The 19414-nt window shown below is 37.2% G+C and overlaps 1 protein-coding gene across 4 annotated transcripts in view; it reads right to left on the bottom strand.

Annotated features, from left to right (window-relative positions):
* MPHOSPH9 (M-phase phosphoprotein 9) overlaps nucleotides 1-19414 on the bottom strand; it is a 33381-nt gene that overhangs the window by 6098 nt on the left and 7869 nt on the right. For all 4 annotated transcript variants that reach the window (XM_082325030.1, XM_082325029.1, XM_082325027.1 and 1 more), the window contains 16 exons: nucleotides 18552-19072; nucleotides 16527-16650; nucleotides 14142-14232; nucleotides 12768-12874; nucleotides 12218-12343; nucleotides 10971-11407; nucleotides 9858-10016; nucleotides 8668-8755; nucleotides 7638-7853; nucleotides 6714-6761; nucleotides 6275-6339; nucleotides 4375-4476; nucleotides 2568-2705; nucleotides 1678-1853; nucleotides 723-887; nucleotides 269-389 (listed from right to left, as the gene is read on the bottom strand). In XM_082325030.1, coding sequence (XP_082181156.1) covers nucleotides 269-389; nucleotides 723-887; nucleotides 1678-1853; nucleotides 2568-2705; nucleotides 4375-4476; nucleotides 6275-6339; nucleotides 6714-6761; nucleotides 7638-7853; nucleotides 8668-8755; nucleotides 9858-10016; nucleotides 10971-11407; nucleotides 12218-12343; nucleotides 12768-12874; nucleotides 14142-14232; nucleotides 16527-16650; nucleotides 18552-19072 — 2684 coding nt within the window. The remainder of the gene's footprint in view (nucleotides 1-268; nucleotides 390-722; nucleotides 888-1677; nucleotides 1854-2567; nucleotides 2706-4374; nucleotides 4477-6274; nucleotides 6340-6713; nucleotides 6762-7637; nucleotides 7854-8667; nucleotides 8756-9857; nucleotides 10017-10970; nucleotides 11408-12217; nucleotides 12344-12767; nucleotides 12875-14141; nucleotides 14233-16526; nucleotides 16651-18551; nucleotides 19073-19414) is intronic.

Raw genomic sequence — 19414 nt, 5'->3', positions numbered from 1 at the left:
CCACAGAACAATTCTTCTATAACTTCTTTGTCACTGACCAATGTTGTGTCAATAGTAAACCCAACATCTTGGTGAATGCTAAGGACGGAAATCATTCTAGACTTTTCTTGCCAGATTTTAAAACGCAAAACTTAGCTTTATATTCAGAAATCTTCACGACTCATTTTCTAGGACTTTTAACGAACAAGAAACAGCAGCATTACGCCTGCATAAACATACTGCTGCTATAGTCGTGATCAGAACACAGTTGCATTCACAAGACTCGTACCTTGTCACTGTGTTTTCATTTTTGCTAAGCAAATGGCTAAATCCAGGAGAGAGGTTTTCTTTTGGAGATCGTTTTGGGCTGTATGTGACAGACACTGGTGCCAACATTATCTCTCTTCTTGCTGCAAAAGACAAAGAATGTTTAACCACCTAAAACTTCTCCCACTGCAGTAGCTCCCACTCATGTGATCAGATGATTACATCTTAAAAGAATGCTTTTCAAAGCTGTCTACATGTTTGTTTAAATTAGATGAAAAGTGCATCGCAACCTAGAAAAATGAAAATAAACTTAGAACTTTCACATTTTCTATGATTATAGAAAAGCTTTTTTTCCAGACTATCTGTTAGAATAGAGCAGAAAAACCTATCTTTGTTTTTCTTTCTTCTAGAGCAGCCTTTCATTATTTGCTTCTACTTTTTGAGTAACACAAACCAAACTTCAGCAGAGCACTTACTTGGAGTATTGGATTTCCTGTTTGAAGGAGGAAGGGACGATGACCTCTGGCCAGACGGGGAGCTGTACCGTTTCGGTCTGTACTGGTCTTTACCTTTCTCTGGGGATCGGTTAGCAACTAAAGACGTTTCGACAAACCCAACAGTTTGACGTCGATTTGATGTTTCTAATTAAAAGGAAAAAGTTATTATATTAATCAGTCTTTTTCAATACAAGAACTCACAAATATTCTCCTGTACTCAGCTTTTACTGTACAGAGACTGCACTTGGTCTGCCTCACGTCAACATATTTGTGCTGTTTTGCTCAAGTCTCGCTTCCTGCTCATCATATTCATGAAACGGATGGTTTAACTCATGAAAAAGGATCCTTTACAGCGCATGGGGGAGAAATGATGCCAAATAACTCTGTTTTAGTAAAGAGACAGTGGAAAGCGGAACAAAAGCATCTCTTGGGAAAGAGGGCTGGAGTACCTGCCTGAACCAAGAATGTAACCGTTTAAGAAAGACTCAGTGTTTTCTATCACAAGGCTTCCTAAATCATTGTTGTTAGAACAGCTCAGTGCAGTCCTACAGTACACATGCCAGCTTTCTTAATAACATTCGGATACACCACCATGAGAACAAAACTCAGATGGATGTACAGCCAGCCAGAGGTTTGTTAGGACTCCATTAACTGTTGATAAATACTGAGATATTCTTAGAAAAAGGACATTAACTACTCCCTAGCTTGAGACCTAATAGCAACCTTTGCATTCCCTCTATTTTAAACAAGTCACTTAGCTATATATAATTTTGAATTTTCTTAGGAAAACTCCAGAAGTTTGCATGCTAAAATTGTTTTTAACCCATCACTCAAGCTTGCTGGCCTTTAATGCTGAGAAGAACAAAACCAAAAGACATGCAAACAAAGAAAAGCCAGTAAAGACAAGTTCAGGAATACAAAAAATAAAATTTACTAGTTGACGTGTCTTCTTTTTCTGTTTGTGTACCCCAATCTTTAAATGCTCTTCCTTCTTCAAGTTCTTTAAAGGCTTTTATAATTGGTGCTTCTGACATCTCACTTTCTTTCTTTTCTGTTGTGTTTGTTGAAGAGTCTTCTTGTGAGGAGTCTTTTTCAGGAGGAGAATGGTGCCTTGAAGAATGCGAGGAGGTGGAATGAAAAAAAAGCTCAAGTTTTTTTTACTTTATTTTGTATATCCAAATACTAGCTGAATAAACAAATACCTGGAAAAATTTAGTTTGAGACTTAGTCGTCAAACCAAGAATTTTAAGGGTGCTTTTTAATTTCAGCCAGGAACCTCAGAGGATTATGTTACAGCCAATTCAAGAATTTAAAGTTGAACAGCATGAGTTAAATTTGGTGACTTGACATGTTCTTAGAACTAAGTATGTCCTGACAGAGGCTTTAGAAACTTCTGAGTAAGAAGGCAAAGTACTAAATTACACCCTAAATTACACACTGAAGCTTCACACTGGTGGAAGGCTGCAGCCTACTGCTACAGCTCCCATCCAATACAACAGAGCAGGCAGTGTCCAAACTCAGAGTAGAACTGGACACAAACACGGAGAGCGTAAAGGCGGTGGCACAAGATGCAGCTGAAGCTTTCTGATATTTCAAGGAAGGTACTGAAGGCTGCTGCTGCTTGCTTCATACCAGGTTAACGAAGGAAGAAGGTTGTTTCGTTTTTAAGGAATTGCATAGCATCTACAACATCGAGAACTTTTTTTAGAACTCTATTTAACAAGTACAAAATCTAGAAATATGAATCTAGTCAATTCTGGATAAAACTGTTTTTAGAAGTGTTCAACTTTACATCATAGTGGAGACTGAAGGAAACCAACTCACCTAGAAGGAATATAGGTTTCTTCTAGTCTGTTATCTTTTGGGCTTCCCTGGACTTCCAAAGGCTGGCCGGTGAAGATTGAATACTCTGCTCCTGGTATCAACCACTTTCGCCTGCTGACGTCAGGAGTTGCCAACTTGCTGTGGGAACAAAAAAAAAAACCAAACAAAAAACAAAAACAAAACAAAACAAAAAAAAAACCCAAAACTTCAAAATTATGAAAACCTTTGAATTTTTCTTTTTCTTAATTTAAGAAAAAAAGATGAAGAAAATCCAGTTATTTATTCTAGCCAAAAAGAAACAGTAACAAATACATAATAAACCTGTAAATACCATGGAAAAATAACTGCTTTTTAAAACATGTTTGTAAAGTAAAAATAAAATAAAATTTAAAAAATCATATGTTGAGGTTTCAGTCTAAATTACACAATACGCTTAGAATACAGAACTCCACAAAAATCTTTTTGTAATTTATTGCTGCTTACTCAGACTGAGGTTTGGGTAATAAGTAATTCTCCACTAATTAAACAAAACCATTTTGGTGTAGATTACTCCAATAGCTCAGAGCATCTGACCCCAGCTTTCCTTTTAACACCATTTATGAGTCACTAAGAAACATACAAAATAAAAAAAAAACAAACAAGAAACAGTTGCTGTTGATGACCTGAGAGTGACAAATATTAACGAATAAGCATCAATGAGTGTATTATTATTTTGAAATATCAAAAGAAAAATGTGATTTTTATACACAGGAAAGTAGATGATAATTAGGAAAAAAGGTCCTTGCTTACTCAAGCTATGAACCGTAACTACTATTCTGTAAATCTCTCCTGCTGTGCATTCAATTGGAATGAGGCTTTTTTTGAGCCTTTGAGATCAGCTAGGGACCAATTAACTTCCAAATCCATACTGGCTCTTACATCCTCCTCCCTGATGAACATGGTCTGCCACGTCCAGGTCTTCCTTTTTTCTGTTCATTGTTGAGGGATCTTGTTCATAAATATTAAAAATAGCTCTAAACAGAAATCTGTCCTTGTAATATATTACTACATAAATTACTTGCATCTTCATAATCATCAAAAATCAGATCCCCCAAATACTACTGTTCAATATATACAAATGGACATCCACAAAACACGTTACGTTATCATTTTGTGCTTCGCAACATCAGTGCTGAACTGGGAGAGACACCCAAGAAGCCATAACAAAGAAATTAAAAAAAAAAAAAAAAAAGGGACAGGGTGGAGGCAGAGCTTTCCGATCTTTAAAACGTAAAAGGGGCGAAGCAGAACACGGGCCAACTTTAATTTCCTTAACGTACATTCACAATGCAAACTAGAGAGTGAATCCTAACTGAACTTCCACTCTACTCTCAGGACACCTGTACAAACTATATTTAGAAACATAACACATCGTGATCCGCCTTTCAAATCAATGACATAAAGACACAAAGAAAACCTCTAATGTCTAATTGGACTATTAGATTTTCTAATGTCTAATTGGACTATTAGATTTTATTCCCAAAATCTTTGTTGCGCACGGGAAACCGTATTCAGCTGAGCAACCGAGACCCAACAAACACTCATTTAGGAACACTAGAGACAGTCTGCCAAGTCACACATATATTATCCAAAGTATTTATTTGTTTTTAATAATTTCTTGGCATGTGAGGTCTCTGGATTACGTCATGTGTTTAATCCAGCTTAGCCTATGGACTGCCATCTTCTTTATCCATTTTTAGCCAAAACACGTTAAAAAGTATTCTAATGCACATGACCTGTTTTTTACATTGTTGGAATATTCACTTACTTGGCACAAGAGGTTCTTAAACGACTTTCGGTAATATGGCGAAGTTTCAACATATTTTCATGTTCTACCTGCTTGAGCTGAGCTTCAAGTTTTGAAATTGTCCTAATGTGGACATAGCAAAGATGCATTATAAGATAATTTAAAAGACATAAAAGAGATATCATATTTCTTAGAGTTTACTCATTTTTATTCAGATATCCTACATGAAGCAGAAGAACAAGAATAACTACTACATTTTTATCTGTCTAAATATGTATATAAATATGTATTTAAATTCTAAGTTAAATAAGTTCAGTAACCTAGCTAGAAAGACAGGACCAGGAGATATTGCTGTGGATCAAAGCATTTAACTCAAAGGGGTTGGGGAAAACAAAACAAGAACATTTTCCCTCCTTGAAACGATGTATTTATCGTGTTAAGGCCTCCCTGATGCTGATTTTACTGAGTGGCTCCTTCTCCTGTGTGTCACTCAGGTAACTCCACCAATCTGCTGCTCAGGCTCTTCACGTGGTTTTCCTCTCCCCAACACATACCGCAGTCCACATCTTCAGTGAACCAGCCCTTGGCAATGCAACGAAATCTTAGGCATTCCGCACTTGGAGGGCAGAAATACAAGGTTTGGAGCAGGATATAAAAATCTCCCTTTTCCACTACAGTTTCCCCAGTCCGGGATGGTCCCTAGCTAGGAGCATCAAGAATCAGGCAAGAAAATAGAAGCACCAATACTTGACTGAGCTGTCCTTCCCACTACCTTAATTTCCTCAGCAGTCCCAATAAAAATTGAAGGCAGAGTGGTTCTGACTTCCTTCTATTCCGTTCTTAAATTCTTCCTATTCATTCTTTCTATCGTTCTTCTGGAAAAATCGGGTGATCTGAGCAGCAAAGAAAAGGACTGTGACATCTCCCAAGTATCACATTTGCTATTTTTCTGGTTTTGGCTGAAGCCTCTGCACAGGTTAATGCTTGGTGACAGTAACATTTGGAAGGAATTTTGAGGTGAAACCTGTAGCCACAGTTCTAGAAGAACCATCAAAACCCACACATTTAAAACAAACAAACAAAAATCTTCCTAACAGTCTGGGTTTCAGCTGCTCATAGAAAAACACAAACGGAAATTATGACAGCACATACCCACAAAGAACCTCAAAGGGAGATGAATGACGTGAAACATCACCTCATTACAGTTCTGCAGTGCCTGCCCTAGAGCCCTCTCAGGTGTCCTCTCCTCTCACCTCTCTAGACTTTCCTGAGCAAGTGGGCTGTTTAACACCCTGGATAAGGAGTGGCTGAGAAATCCCAAACTAGAGGATACGTTTTTAACTTTAAACCCCTTGATGGTCACATATGTCTTGCTTAGGGCCTACCCAGAAAGTATAAAGCTCAATGGATTTCTGTTCTCCCAGGCAAAAAATAGATCCATGTAGCATGAGGGACATCGACAGGAGAGATTATTCCTGCTCGATACATGGAACACCTTTCTGTCCTTTATTCATGCCTAGGAGCCATAATCTTGAACAGCAAACTCTTGTCAGCATCCTCGCTCCTGAAAACCAGAACAGAGACTGGTTAGCTGAAGATGGGGGTTCCTGAGGAGAGAGCTGCAGCAGTAAAAGCTTGAGCAGTGGACTGGCTGGGCTAGCTGAGTGACAACCACCAGAAAGGAAGCAATTAATTACATCCCACTGGAAGATGTTGTGATCGAGGAAGCAGAAAAAAACACATATCCTAAAATAACAAGATTTTTACAGCGCGTACAAAGTAACATAAAGCAACATGAAATGCTTGCTAAGATGTAATTAAATTTGCAAGATCGACAGCCTTCATAATCTAGGAGTAAATGTTTAGGCCATAGCCTATATTTCATATTGTTAAGATAGTAGTAAGACAGTTTCGCATTTACCTTTTCAGATCAGAAATCTGTGTGTTTGCATCAAGCAATTTGTTTTCAGTTGCATTTAACGTATCCTACAAGCACATAAGGAGAAAAGTAAAAAGCCTAGAAACTGCAGAAGTGTATTAAAAGAAAAAGAAGTAACTGTACATCAGTCTTGAATACAATGTGTTCGATACGCTTTCCTATTTGAAAGGAAGGTCCATTAAATTTCTTTGCCTGATTTTGCAGTATTTTTGCTCTCTCTGAGTGGAAAACGATACATGCCAAACCCCCTCCTTTTCCTTTTCCCGGGCTCTGAGGATGTAGTAAGAAGCTATCAGTTAAAATAAATATGGATCTTTCCATTTGATCTTTTACAAAATACCTAAGTTAACTCAGGTGGTTCTACGGCACATTATCACATATTTTGCACATTTGTTTTTTTAATTAACTAGCATGTGCTTACCTTCACTCTTTCATGTTCTTTTCCAAGGGACTCATACTCTCCTAAAAGCTAAAACAAAACAAAAGAGAACACAGAGACCCACACTGAGACTATCTACAATTAACAGTTTGGTTGACTGCTGTAAAATCATCTGAATTGCTTGTCTAACGTGCAGCAGCACTACAGGGGGTACAGAGCGTACTTCAGTAGTAGTTGTTAAGTTCTAGCATCTTCTAATTGGAACAAAAAGTTAGACAGGACAAGAGGAGACAGAGCTACTTACACAACATATTTCTAATTTTCAAATTATTTATCTCTAAAGAGACTGAAGGAGCTGAATGAACCATTACAATTCCTTGCTGACTTTAAAGCTGACTTTGTATCTTGAAATTTTAATTGTAAAAAAGGAATTAAAGCATGAAGTAGCTTTTCCAGCTAATATCCATCATTTTACCAATCCATTTAAACATTCCATAAAGCTATTACTGAAGAATCAAAGGAATAATTCCTTTGATTCAGTCTAAAAGCATACACAAAATTAACAGTTTAGCAAGTTGTGATGACTTGTGAAAGAAATTCAGTCCATTCCCACACTAAGCTTAAGAAAGGAAAAAATAACTTGTTCCAAAATAATTTCCTGTAATACCTCTACAAATAAAATGAATAGCACAGAGTAATAAAATACCTGAGACAGACTATGACAAGCGTTATCACATCAAGTATACACTTGCCGCCTTCAATAATTGTTTTTAAGTATCTATTAGGTCCGTAGTATCACCTAACACCTCGCCTACTAAGTAGTCAGCTGAATAATTTCTGTTCTCTTCGATGTGCATGAAGACTTTACAATGGTAAACTCTGAGTAGTCTTCCAAAACACCCAGGACTTGTTGCACTCGTAATGTGCTGTGCAACTGTAAACACGATTGCCCATTTTCTTACTTACGTTTTGAAACATTTTATTTTCTTCCTTTAGCCTTGTGTTTTTATTATCAGATAACTTGTAAGCCTTTTCAAATGCTTCCTCTAGATCTTTGAGCCTCGATTTTAGTCGACTGATAGTGTTATCCTTCTCTTTATTATTTGTGCGCATTTCTTCAATACGTTCTTGCAAAACTTTGGAAGTATTACTGACTGCATAAAAGCGTTCTCTCCAATCTGTCTGTAAGAGAAAAACATTCATTATAATGCTTACCTAGCAGATTTTTATTTCAGTACAAAGCATAATCTAAAATAATCTAAATAGAAAACAAGGGTACACCTGTACATTAACTACACAAGATTTTTGCTTATTTCTGTGACATACAAAGAATGAAAATGAACACTAAAAACCCCAAAGATGTATCTATTTTATAGGACTTAAAATATCTAGAGGTTGGGCCTCTAATACCAGCTGATTGTCTTGCTTCCCAGCATAGAAAAATGTCTAAAAAAGGTGGAATGAATTAGTCTCTCCAGGTGTCTAACTTTCATGACAAAGTGTCCTGTTCCTTGACCAACAGATACAGCTATGCAGCGATAAGCTAAACTTGTCTGACCTAGCCAGAAAGACTGTATAAATACACTTAGAAAGATAATATTTTTGCCCCAGTGCAGATGAGATTTGCTTTTATCACAGCTCTAATAAGAAGCCAAAGAGAAAGTAATTAAATCAATTTAAAAAAAAAAAAACTAAAAAGAGAGACATCATAAACACATCACAACATTTCACTCAAACTTTGTTTGATCCCCGATAACCTGGAAACGTTGTTCATAAGCAAAAGTGACGATTCAAGTAGGGAGTCTTAAGGAACTCAGCTAGAAAAGCCACCAGTGTAACACATTGGCTGATGTCATATATTAAGGAGAAAGGTTGAAAATAAAAAGATGCGGAGACACAGATCATCTTAATAATGAATTATTGATAATAATTGATAATAATGCATTCTCTTACTCTTTTAGTTAAAAAGCAACTTGAATTAAGAACATATACTTACCACTTGCTTTTCTAGCATATTATTCTTATTTTCAAGGGCTTTTATGCGGGCGCTTGCTTCATTCAGAGCCGCATCTAATTGGTCACACCTATTCAGAAGATACAGATCACCAAAATGTCTTGACATTTTAAAATAATATATCTACATTTTACAGCCTTCTTTCCTTCCTCAAGCATCCCCACCAGTTTTGGTGCCTATGACCTCCTCCCATAGCCTTTCGCCATGGTGAGCACCCAGCATCTCTGCTCGGAAGGGCTGTGGTGCTCATGGCGGGCAAGCAGCAAACTGGGAACACGTGCAGAGACTCCAGATGGCTCAGAGCATAAGGGCTGTGGAACCAAAAGCAGCTGAGACGCACCAGAGCAGAGCTCCGCTTCAGCTAACTGATGACGCTGTGTGATAATTAATGACTGAAATCATATCGCAAGCTACTTTAACTCAATAAATGACTGCTCAGAAGTCACTTTTAACAGTTAGAACACCCTAGTGCAGGACGGTAAGTACAAAAGAATCCCAGCTACCCAAACAGTTTTTCAGTTATTCTGAAGGGCATAAATTTTGCAAAGCTTTTTAGCTGTCTACATTTGCAATATGTATTTTGACTGGCAATGATTATATAAAAATCACATCAAACTTCTGTATATAGCAAACATTCAAGCTATAGCTAACGGAATATATAGGTGAGACACACAGGCTCCAGTGGCAATATCTGGTCAAAGAGCATTGACTGGCGAATTGGCTTTATAAAGCTACCAATGAATTCAAGACTGGTCCTATATCATCTGTAGTTTTGACATGAAAGGTAAAGAATGATGATGTTCACCAGCATGACGGGCGAGCACTATCTTACAACATAGATAGTTCCATTACAAATTGCTTAGGACTACCTCTTCCCGCCAGCCTTTCTTGAGCAAAACTTATCCTGGCTTCAGCAAGAACCAGGTCAAACAAGTCCTCTGGTCCAAACATCACACTTGCTGCTTAACAATAATTTTAAACTAATCTTAAGCAGCTGCATTAAATAATACAAAATTTATATTTAATAGGAAAATATTAGCATCATAGATGCATGAAATCTTCATAACTGAAGTGACATAAACTTTTCAAAATATTCTAAACAACATACTCAATTTTTAAAGTGGAAAGAAACTGTGTAACCGAGGAAGAGGATAAGTAAGGACAAACAGTACCTGTCAGCAAGATTTTGATTGATTTTCTTCAAATCTTCAGATGCAGCAGTTTTATGGCTTGCCTCTAGCTGCTGTTTTAAGCTATGTATCTCAGAGTCATAGTAAGCTCGTAGATCAGCTATGTGTCGAGCATGTTTTTCCCTCAAGTTCTGCCTAATCCTATTTTCAAAATTAAGAACAAAAAAATTTCCAGCTATCCACATGACCATGCATTGCTGTATTGATTCACACATAATGAACTCAGCATATATCTCTCTCTTACAGAACTTTGTTGCATTCAAATTAAAGCAAAGAAAGCTTCGTCATCTAAGGCAGTGGTGTCAGACACCTAAGGCTTGCACAGAAGTCTTCACATTAATACAAATATTAATAATATATACAAATACAGTACAGCACTTTACGCTCTCTTCTCTCCTTTGCTGTGCACTAGAAACTATGCACGTAAAATTAAAATAGGAAAACCCAAGCACTGAACTATCTTGAAACCCCGACCCCTACATAAGCCCTCACACAGGGAATATATGCCATGGCTGCTTGTCCATGTGCAAATCACGAGAGCTTCAATAGCAAATAGGGGATTTTTTCCCCCCCCCCTAAGTACAGTAATTCTGTGCTTCTCCCACCATTTGACTCTAAATAGGAAAACATAACCCCCACAGAACTTTGAAATTCTCTGCCTAAATTAAGTCCCTCATACAGTCTAAGAAGGAGGTATTTATTTTTATTTTAACATATAAAAAGAAATAACCAAAGCATTAAAACATAGAAAATTGTTTTGCCTTCCTGTTAAGGCTTTGACATCCAAGCAAGACAGAGCACAAATGTTATGCCTTAGATTAAACAGTATGGTCTGAAGAAGATTAAATAGCACAGTCTAAAGAAAGACAATTGTAAGAAGTGGAAAATGACTGTTCTATTTATACGCCATCTGTACTTTGGGGGAGAAAAGCGGAAGAAAAAAAAGGGGGGGGGGGGGGAAAGCAGCAGTGTCCAGCTATTTTCTAAGCAAACAGAACTCACAGATTTTGTTCGTTTTACTAGTATTATTAAATTTCACTTCTTTCATGAAAGTACCAACTCTATGATTTAAAAAAAGAAAAAAAAATTACTTACTTTGACATTATCACAGGATCTTCAACAGATGTCACTGAAAGACTACATTCTGGCAAACTGTTGTCAGCACACTGAGTAACAGAAGATGGAGTTAGAGTCAGTGTCTCTTCCTCCTCAGTGTTGTCTAAATTATCATTACTAGCATCCGTATATGCCATTGGAAAGGGACAGCTGGTCTTGTTTTCATTTTGGAATGGGTGGTTTCTCCAGAGGTCCAAATGCACAGCTCTGCTGCTGGCAGGATATTTTGGAGAATCATCTAACTGAGATGAATTACTTGTCTGTGAAAAAGAGTCTGTGTCACAATGACTTGAAAATCCGGGCTCCGCCATAGAGTCTGGAGAAAAAGGAGTAGTCTCTTCAGGAATATTGAAAAAACAGTGTCCTGGGTTCTGCTGACCTGGTTTCATATGCAGGGTTGGGTCCAACGTCAAGATCTAGGAAATAAATTATAATGCTAAAAAAATTGTGATTTAACTTTTGTTCTTGTAAATGGAGTTTATCTGAAGACATTAGTAATCCATATAATATATTGCAGGAATTATGCTGAGTATTACTACAATCATTTGGTAGTGACAAGCAAGATGAAGGGACCGGCAACAGCTTAGATGATGGTACATATTCCCAACATTTGCAACTGGGGTTTCTAAGTTTCCATTAAGAATAAAAGACATATCTAACATCTGTAGCTGTCTAGAAAACCTTTGAAATTTCAGTTAGGTAAACAGAAGGACTATGAAGTCTGCTTGTAGGTTGAAACGATAACTTGGTACAGTTACGAAAATCACTTCATGGATTATACGAACAAGATAGTCACATAGTAGCCATCATTACTGGATTTTGTACAAGACCGAAAGCCGTATAAAGAAATAGATACGATAAAGAATATTTCCACAACCTGCCTCTTCTGTTTCCTGGGTGGAATGAACTTGTCTTGTGGGAAGCAGTAAGAAACCCTGCTTCTGTGACTGCAGTTCCACATGCATTTCATTAGCTGCAGCCTCAGCACAAGCAGATTCATCCCTGCGCCATCCTCAAGGTTGTGCGGCAAAGGTGCTTGTCTACCCAGGGTATTCTTAGAGGTTCTTTTCAGCTGGATCCCTTCCCAGTCTGGTTCATCATAGGGCTGCACAAATTGCTGTTCCAGCATAACACTGGAGGTGGCAGCAGGGGCCAGTTAATGTGAAACCAGGCTGTAACCGATCATATCTTTGAAATGAGACATGAACTAAAGAAATTAATGTTACCTCTGGTGGGTGACTTGACTGCGAAGAAGGCATAAAATTCTGGTCTGGCAGCTGCTTATTTTCCCTTTGTCTTTTATGATAAATATCCTTCAATGACGACAACTTCGTTTCATCAGCAGAAGACAACTTCAAGAGGCAAAATTGCTGCATTACTTTTTCTGAACACAATCCTCCATCCTCAGTATACATAAGCAAGTTCTGGGGTGGGTTTAGCTAATAAAGCAGTTCAGAACAGAAGAAGGCTTTATTCAATGCACCCAGTTTAAAAAAGGGTCTTTAATGAGGCACATACACCTTTAATACACTAGTTAGTCTCTTTTCATCTCCTACACACACAGTTTCTTTTAAATGACAAAAGAAAGTCAATGAATTCCGAGTGACATTAGCTGGGGTAGATGAATAATGAAGGAACAGAATATGAGAGACCAAGCTAACAAAAGAGTTCTCACAGAAAAGTTAGCTTCTGGAGGGCTGATTCTTTCCATCGTAGGAAAAAAGCAAAGATGACAAGCAACTATAAGACAACTTTTAAAACACCTACAAAGTTTACCTGATCTGGTGATATTTTTGTGGAGAAAATATCAGCAAACTCGCTTCTGAAATTCTCTGGTAAAGAGTGATACATCTCCTTTTCATCTAATTTCCAGTACGAAAGTCCTGATAAGAAGAAACATTCAAAGAAAAAAAAAAATTACAAATTTCAAGCTCACAGCTATAGAACAGGAATCCCAAAATCCATCAGTAAAACGTTACTTTGTCAGCTAAGAAGAATGCTGTATTAATTATTTGCATCTATTGCTTAAGAATCACACTAAAACATTTGTTACCAGAAGTTACAAAAATCTCAATGCAAAGCACAAGCAACATAATCAGTATGACATCACACAGCATCAGTAACGAAAGTTATAAATCAGTGAAAACATAGATTTACTCTTTGGTGTTCAAGGAACAAATCCTCATTTACCACGAGCTTTTATATTTCTACTGATTCCAGTATAGCACTTAAAACTTGTATTAACCAAGGAATAATCCTAGACAGATACTGCAAACTCTCCAGTTTGGTACGCAACAGCACTCTACAGCGTGCAAAAAGACAGACTACCAGGACTAAGAGGGGTGGCACAAGAGGAACAGATACAGTCTCAATCCCACTTCAATTTCTTATATGTGTCCCTCTCTCAATGGGTTGTGAAGAAGAAATAAATATACACAGTTTGCAGAGCTGCATTCTGTGCCCCTGTTTGTTACTGAAAGGAGTCCACCCTGTTACAATCAAAATATGTGAATCAGTTGTTTGGCTTTCACAAAAAAACCCAAACAAACAAACAAAAACCCCATAAACCCCCAAAATCACAAAAAACCGACCACCAACCACCCCTCACACGCACCCCCCCAAAACAACAAAAGCAAAACCATACCAAAACACAAAAAAGCACACACACACACCAAATTAAAAGAATCGCCACGTTACACACTGCATTCTTTTGTTCTTGTCTGTTCACACAATTACTGAATCATGCCCTTGCTTTACAGGAATTCTGCCTTTCTTACCATGTACTCCTGCGATTACTAGACCAACGATGCTAATATTTGAAAGACAATTTGATACCCCACCATGATTTTAATAGTAATTACGTTATTGAAAGAGTTTTAAACATAAAGCTCAGCTTTGAAACGTTGAGAAATTTGAAGAAAAAAAATTGCTGCATGTCCTACGTCTGCCAGCAGTGATAGACAGGGGCTACAATCAGTTTGAAACGCAAGAGCAAGAAAAGCAGAATTACGCTACAGCAAAGTTTAATAGCTTGTTGGTGCTCAAACCCTCCTCACCTCCCCAAAGTCACTGGAGATGCATTCTACTAAAAGTTTTAAAAAATAAGAACTCAAAAGAAAAGGAAATTTAAGTACAAGAAATCAATGATACCTGAAGCTTCAGACACTAAGGAATTCGGACTTTCATTCGGTTGATTGAGGTAAAAAGTGTAAGGTGGCAAAGCAGCATCAGTAAGGTTTCTCTAAAATTACAAAGGAAAAACAAATTTTAAGGAAAATCGCAAGGCAAGGAAAAAAAAAAAATCAAGGGTACATTTTTTTTAAAATTGCATGTAAATGTTTTTAGTGTTTTTAAGCAAAGCGATTAAATTTAATTATACAGCATGATCCAAACCTATACAATTTATATCGAGGGCAATCACAGCCAAAAGGGGAACTAAGCTAAGCCACATAATTAAAAGATACTGATATTTTCTAAGTCACATGCCTGTCCGCTTGTGGAGCATTTTTGAGATTAACTGTTACAAAAATACACATTTTGGACAGTCATCTAAACTTTCTTGCTCCTTAAGAGGTGCAAGTATATAGAGGGATGACTTACCAATGAAGTGTTACTCTTTCCTCATCCTAAGATTGGAATTTCTTATATTCAGCTGTTATGACTCCACCTACCACAAATCTGGAGGTAAAGACTGTCTATCATCTCAGACAGACAGGATACTACATACCCTTCTTCTCACTCCAAGCTTTCTAAGCAACCTCCCCAGCTAATTATAGAAACAACTTTGAAATGGGTGGGACCAGCACATGGAAAAAAAATTCACAGAATTTAAGATTCGCTACAACTCTCCTCTTCCTTAATCAAAGGAAGAAGTGTCATTGATATAACAGTGATACAAGAGCAACTGAGTAAGGGCAGCTAGCTTTAAAATGGTCACCTCACGTTGCTCTTTTCTACCGTACTTAGGGCTTTTTGTTCCATTACAGCAGCTTAACAGTCATGCTACTCGGCAAATTTATACAGCTCGTACACTGAGGACTAAAACAGGATAGTAACCATTCAGTTAACAAAAGTAAGTACGAAAAAAAAAAAATTTAGAACTAAAGCTTTTCAAGTTTTTGCATGAAGTACCATCTCACCTCAAGGCTATTTTGTCCCTCTTAATGTTTTTATTTAGGTATTCTCCTTTGCCTAAGGAGGAAGAAAGGAAAATGAAGGGGTATCAAATGAATTCTTACAAAGGAATAGAAAGATAAAGGTATTTTCAAAAGCTGAGAGAGAAAAGCAACAATCCACAGCAGATAAATTTGACTCCTGGTTTGAAATATCCCCTTAGAGTAACATCTTGCTTCCACTGACAATAGGAGACTAGAGACAGCAAGTCCAACCAGCTACTCTTACCCTTTCTGGATCACCCGCAAAGTGACCACAGGAAAGAAAACAGACCCTGCCTTGAATCAAGTGATTCATATTTGCTAGTTCTCCTATTCCCTCGTAGGTGGAGTCATTCACAGAGTTTCAGGAATTATTTCCTTAAAAACAGCGCAAGGAGAGAGGTTTGTGACAATTAATATACTGAAAGTAATTCTAGAACTTCATAGTTACATATATGATGATTACTCGTACAATCATGTTGCATAATGTCCTTTTGGATCAGAAACGTTATATGTGATTAAACTTCCCTCTCCAAAATAATCAGATTTGTGGACATATACAATTATTAACTGAAGAATACGGCGGGGGACGAACCAAATTCTTCTCAAAAGAAGTATCTTGAGCTGATTCGGCAGTCACAGCAATAGGCCCTGCTACAAATGGTTCTGAAGAGCCAGTCAGATTTCCTACATGTCTATTGTGGGGGTTGGTTACTTCTAGTAACTACTGCTGTAACTGTGCTTGGAGTAGGTCAATTTAGCCAAATCGTAGTCATACACAAGCATAAAAGAATGTATTATTCTTACATAAACAATACCAAAAAAGAGAAAAAAAAAAACCCAACATGTTTGGATTTTAGCATAAGAGACTGCTAAGAACACTAAAAAAGCCCAAACTAAACCAAAAAATCCCTGCAACTTAAAATCCCAGTCTGGAAGCATACTACCTGTCCTGAACACAGTGACTAATGCCTCCACATGCAAAGAGTTCTGCGTACTAAAAGAGACGTTACCAGCTGAAATCAAAGATCCTTCCAAAAATTATAGGGCACAAGAAATTACCATGACCTGAAGCTTCAATTGGGAATGTGACTATTCTCTCCATAAGGAAAGAACACGTGCCACTTACTTAGGTAAATTAAGACAAAAATTAGGCAAAGAATAAAATAAGCCAAAATAGCTATGTGAGTAAGTACAGAATGATCCAAGAAGTAAGCTCTGCCCACATGAACTTTAAACATATAAAAATGGAAACACCACTGCTCAAATGCTTAAAGAGAAGTATGAAAGCACATGCTGAATCAGAACATACTATAACTCTGAAAAATAGCAGTGACAAGAATAAAATTAGAAAAACATAATAAAATAAAGAGAGACTTACATTCTCAAGTGGTAATTTCTTCGCTTGCTCATTTTCTTGCATAGAGTTCACACATACTTCTTCAGCATTTATTCTTTTTGGTTGGTTTTGTTTCAACTTTTGTGCCCACGATGTTAAAGATTTACTAGATGGTAGGAAACACACACATATACCATAAGTACGTACGCCCTTTTCAGTCGAGACATGAAATCAATTTCTTCTTCAAGGAGAAACATGGGCACTAAAACGCCACTGCCTTTGTGCATTTTTGAGAAACATTCTGAAGTAATGAATGCTGAAATGTTTTAGGGCTCTTTTTTAAAAAAGTAACACAAAACAACAACAACCCACAAGCAAACAAATCAGTGAAAGGAAAGGTGCTAATCAACTGCACCCATAAGCAAAATGGCTTTCCTACTACAAAAAAAAAAAAAAAAAAATCATAACAAAGAGCTCTGTGTTTTTAGCCAGGCAACTATTTTTTTGGTCTGTTCAAGTAGATACTGTTCAAAACCACAAAATTAAGCTGGAACATAAATCCAGTGTTTTTTCTTATTGTGTTATCAGTCTGGTTGTAAAGATGATGTCAGCTACGATGCACTAAAGATGCCTTCCAACTCAAGAGAATCTTCAAGGATAAGAAAGATCAAAACAAGATATAGAAGAAAATGGGGAAAAAAACAGCAAAAGAACAGAAACAAATAGAGACATCCTGAAATTCTTCTTAGAGGTAGATGTGGAACACTTTTCCCATTTTGTTAAAAAGCGACACTTTGAAAAACTACATATTGTCCCAGTTTGGGACATACAATGGAAACAATGAAAAAAGGTTACAACAAAAATAAAAACCCAACAATAACAAACACAGTTTGGGTTAAATGAACTATTGCACTTTGGTTTGAATCCTTTCTTCCTTCAAACTGAGTTCATAATACAAAACAGAAAGCAATTTCAAAGAAAAAAAAACTTGTATTTTTTTTTATAAAAAGGACAAAAAAAATTCATAAATTAATGATTTCAAAAGCTGTCTTACAAAGGTTTTTCAAACTGAAAAATACTCTTGAATTGAGCTTCTCCAGCTCTAAGTTTCCCTGGCAGTCCATGAATTGCAGCTACCCCCCTCATGGAACTGTGCAACGTGAATCAAATAGAGGCATAAATCCCAACAGAAGGGAGGAAGAGAACATATGTATCAATGAGGTTATGATCTACCTTATATGCTGAAATATGACATGTCCAAACCAAATTCTCTAAAGAAAGCTGGTTCTGTGTTTTAATATCTACTAGCAAAATGCAAGTGCATTTTCACAATTCTGTTTTTCCAACAGAGAGAAAGTTTTTATCTCTGCAAACTACTATCAGGGACTCACAGGCAACAACACCGCCCACAAGACCTCTAATGCTGCTCGTAACCACACGAAGCCACTGCCATTACGGCCTAGGCTGACAGGGAGAGTAACAGACTTTGTTAAGTTCTGTGCAACTAGAGCAGTGCTTGGTCAGTGCTATCGCCAAATTAGCTGGCCAATCTTTCAAAAAAATCTTGGTAGATCCACCCACCTATTGAATAGAGCAAACCAAACAAAGATTAACCAAAAAAAAAAAAAAAAACACAACAGAAAAACCCAAACACATTTGGCTGTTGTCTGACGCAACTGAGTACTGTAATGCATGCACATAAGCTAGCAAAAAAGACTGGTTCGGCACAATAGCAAAATATCAGTCATATAACATTGGTAATCAGCACCTAAAATTCTGGTGCGCAGACAAACACTATATGCAAACTGTATCTTAGCTCATATTTGCAGAAGAATGTAGATTTTCGTATTTTTCCCCAATGTATCTACAACCGAAAAACACTGCAGATGCAAATAAGCATCTCGCAGAAACATTAGGCTAAACAAACAACTTTATCTACCAAGCAGCATAGTATTTTTTACAATCAAGAGGTTGTATTCAATTCTTACGTTTCCAGTTACCAACAGCTGTTTACTGAACGGGGACTGTCTACAAAAAATTAACATATTCGGGAAGTTTATCACTTACCTGGGTTTTTTTCCACATTGAACTTCATCAATTTTATGTTCAAATTCAGCGGGAAAAACTAAAACATCATTCCTTCCTGATGAAAAGTTTTCCTCTATTTTGGGGGGAAAAAGTTCTCTTTTATTTTGAACACCGGCGACAACCGCGTCCCTCTGCAGCACTGCTGCATCACCCTCTCCTTGTGATGTTTTGTCCATGGGGTCTGTACACTTGTTAATGTCGTTAGATTTGCTAGGGTTCAGCTCGGAGGCAGAAAGCGTTCCATACCCACTATTCATGGAAGCATCACTTGCAAAACATTCCTGATGCAGATCCGAAGCATTCGGCTGACTTTCTGCTTCATTAGATCTAAGTTGGTTGACAATGGACTCATTTTCTTCAAAGATTTCAGAGCGCATCCCCATTTGACTTTCTAGTGATGAAAAAGTGTCTGTAAGCTTGGCAGGCAAACTTCTGCTCTTGCTGCTACCCCAGTTGCTGGTCTGCAGTTTCACCAACTGCCTTATCTCATCCTGAATCAGCTGTAGGAGAACAAAAGGCAAAATTCCTATGAGATCGTGCCACAAACCACATGTATATTTTGATGCACCTCCAATTCATGTTATTAGCAAGAGAATTAGAGTACTTATTTCAAATAACTCAAATTTTTCAATGTGTAGGCATCTCATGCATAAAGTAGATATATGCATACTGTGCATAACAGTAAAATGTCCACGGTAACAATCCTTAATTCCATGCAGTGAATTACTCAGTAGTCAGTTATTAATGTAAAAAACCATGCATGCATGTATTCACTACATGCCTTCAGAACTATAGTTACCTACCAGACAGCTAAAGAAATATGAACTATCTAGGTATGTCAT

The sequence above is a fragment of the Platalea leucorodia genome, assembly GCF_965183815.1.
Source record: "Platalea leucorodia genome assembly, chromosome: 12".
In the NCBI taxonomy this organism is placed as follows: Eukaryota; Metazoa; Chordata; class Aves; order Pelecaniformes; family Threskiornithidae; genus Platalea; species Platalea leucorodia.
The sequence above is the reverse complement of the archived record's forward strand: the minus strand, read 5'-3'. Positions and strand labels throughout refer to the sequence as shown.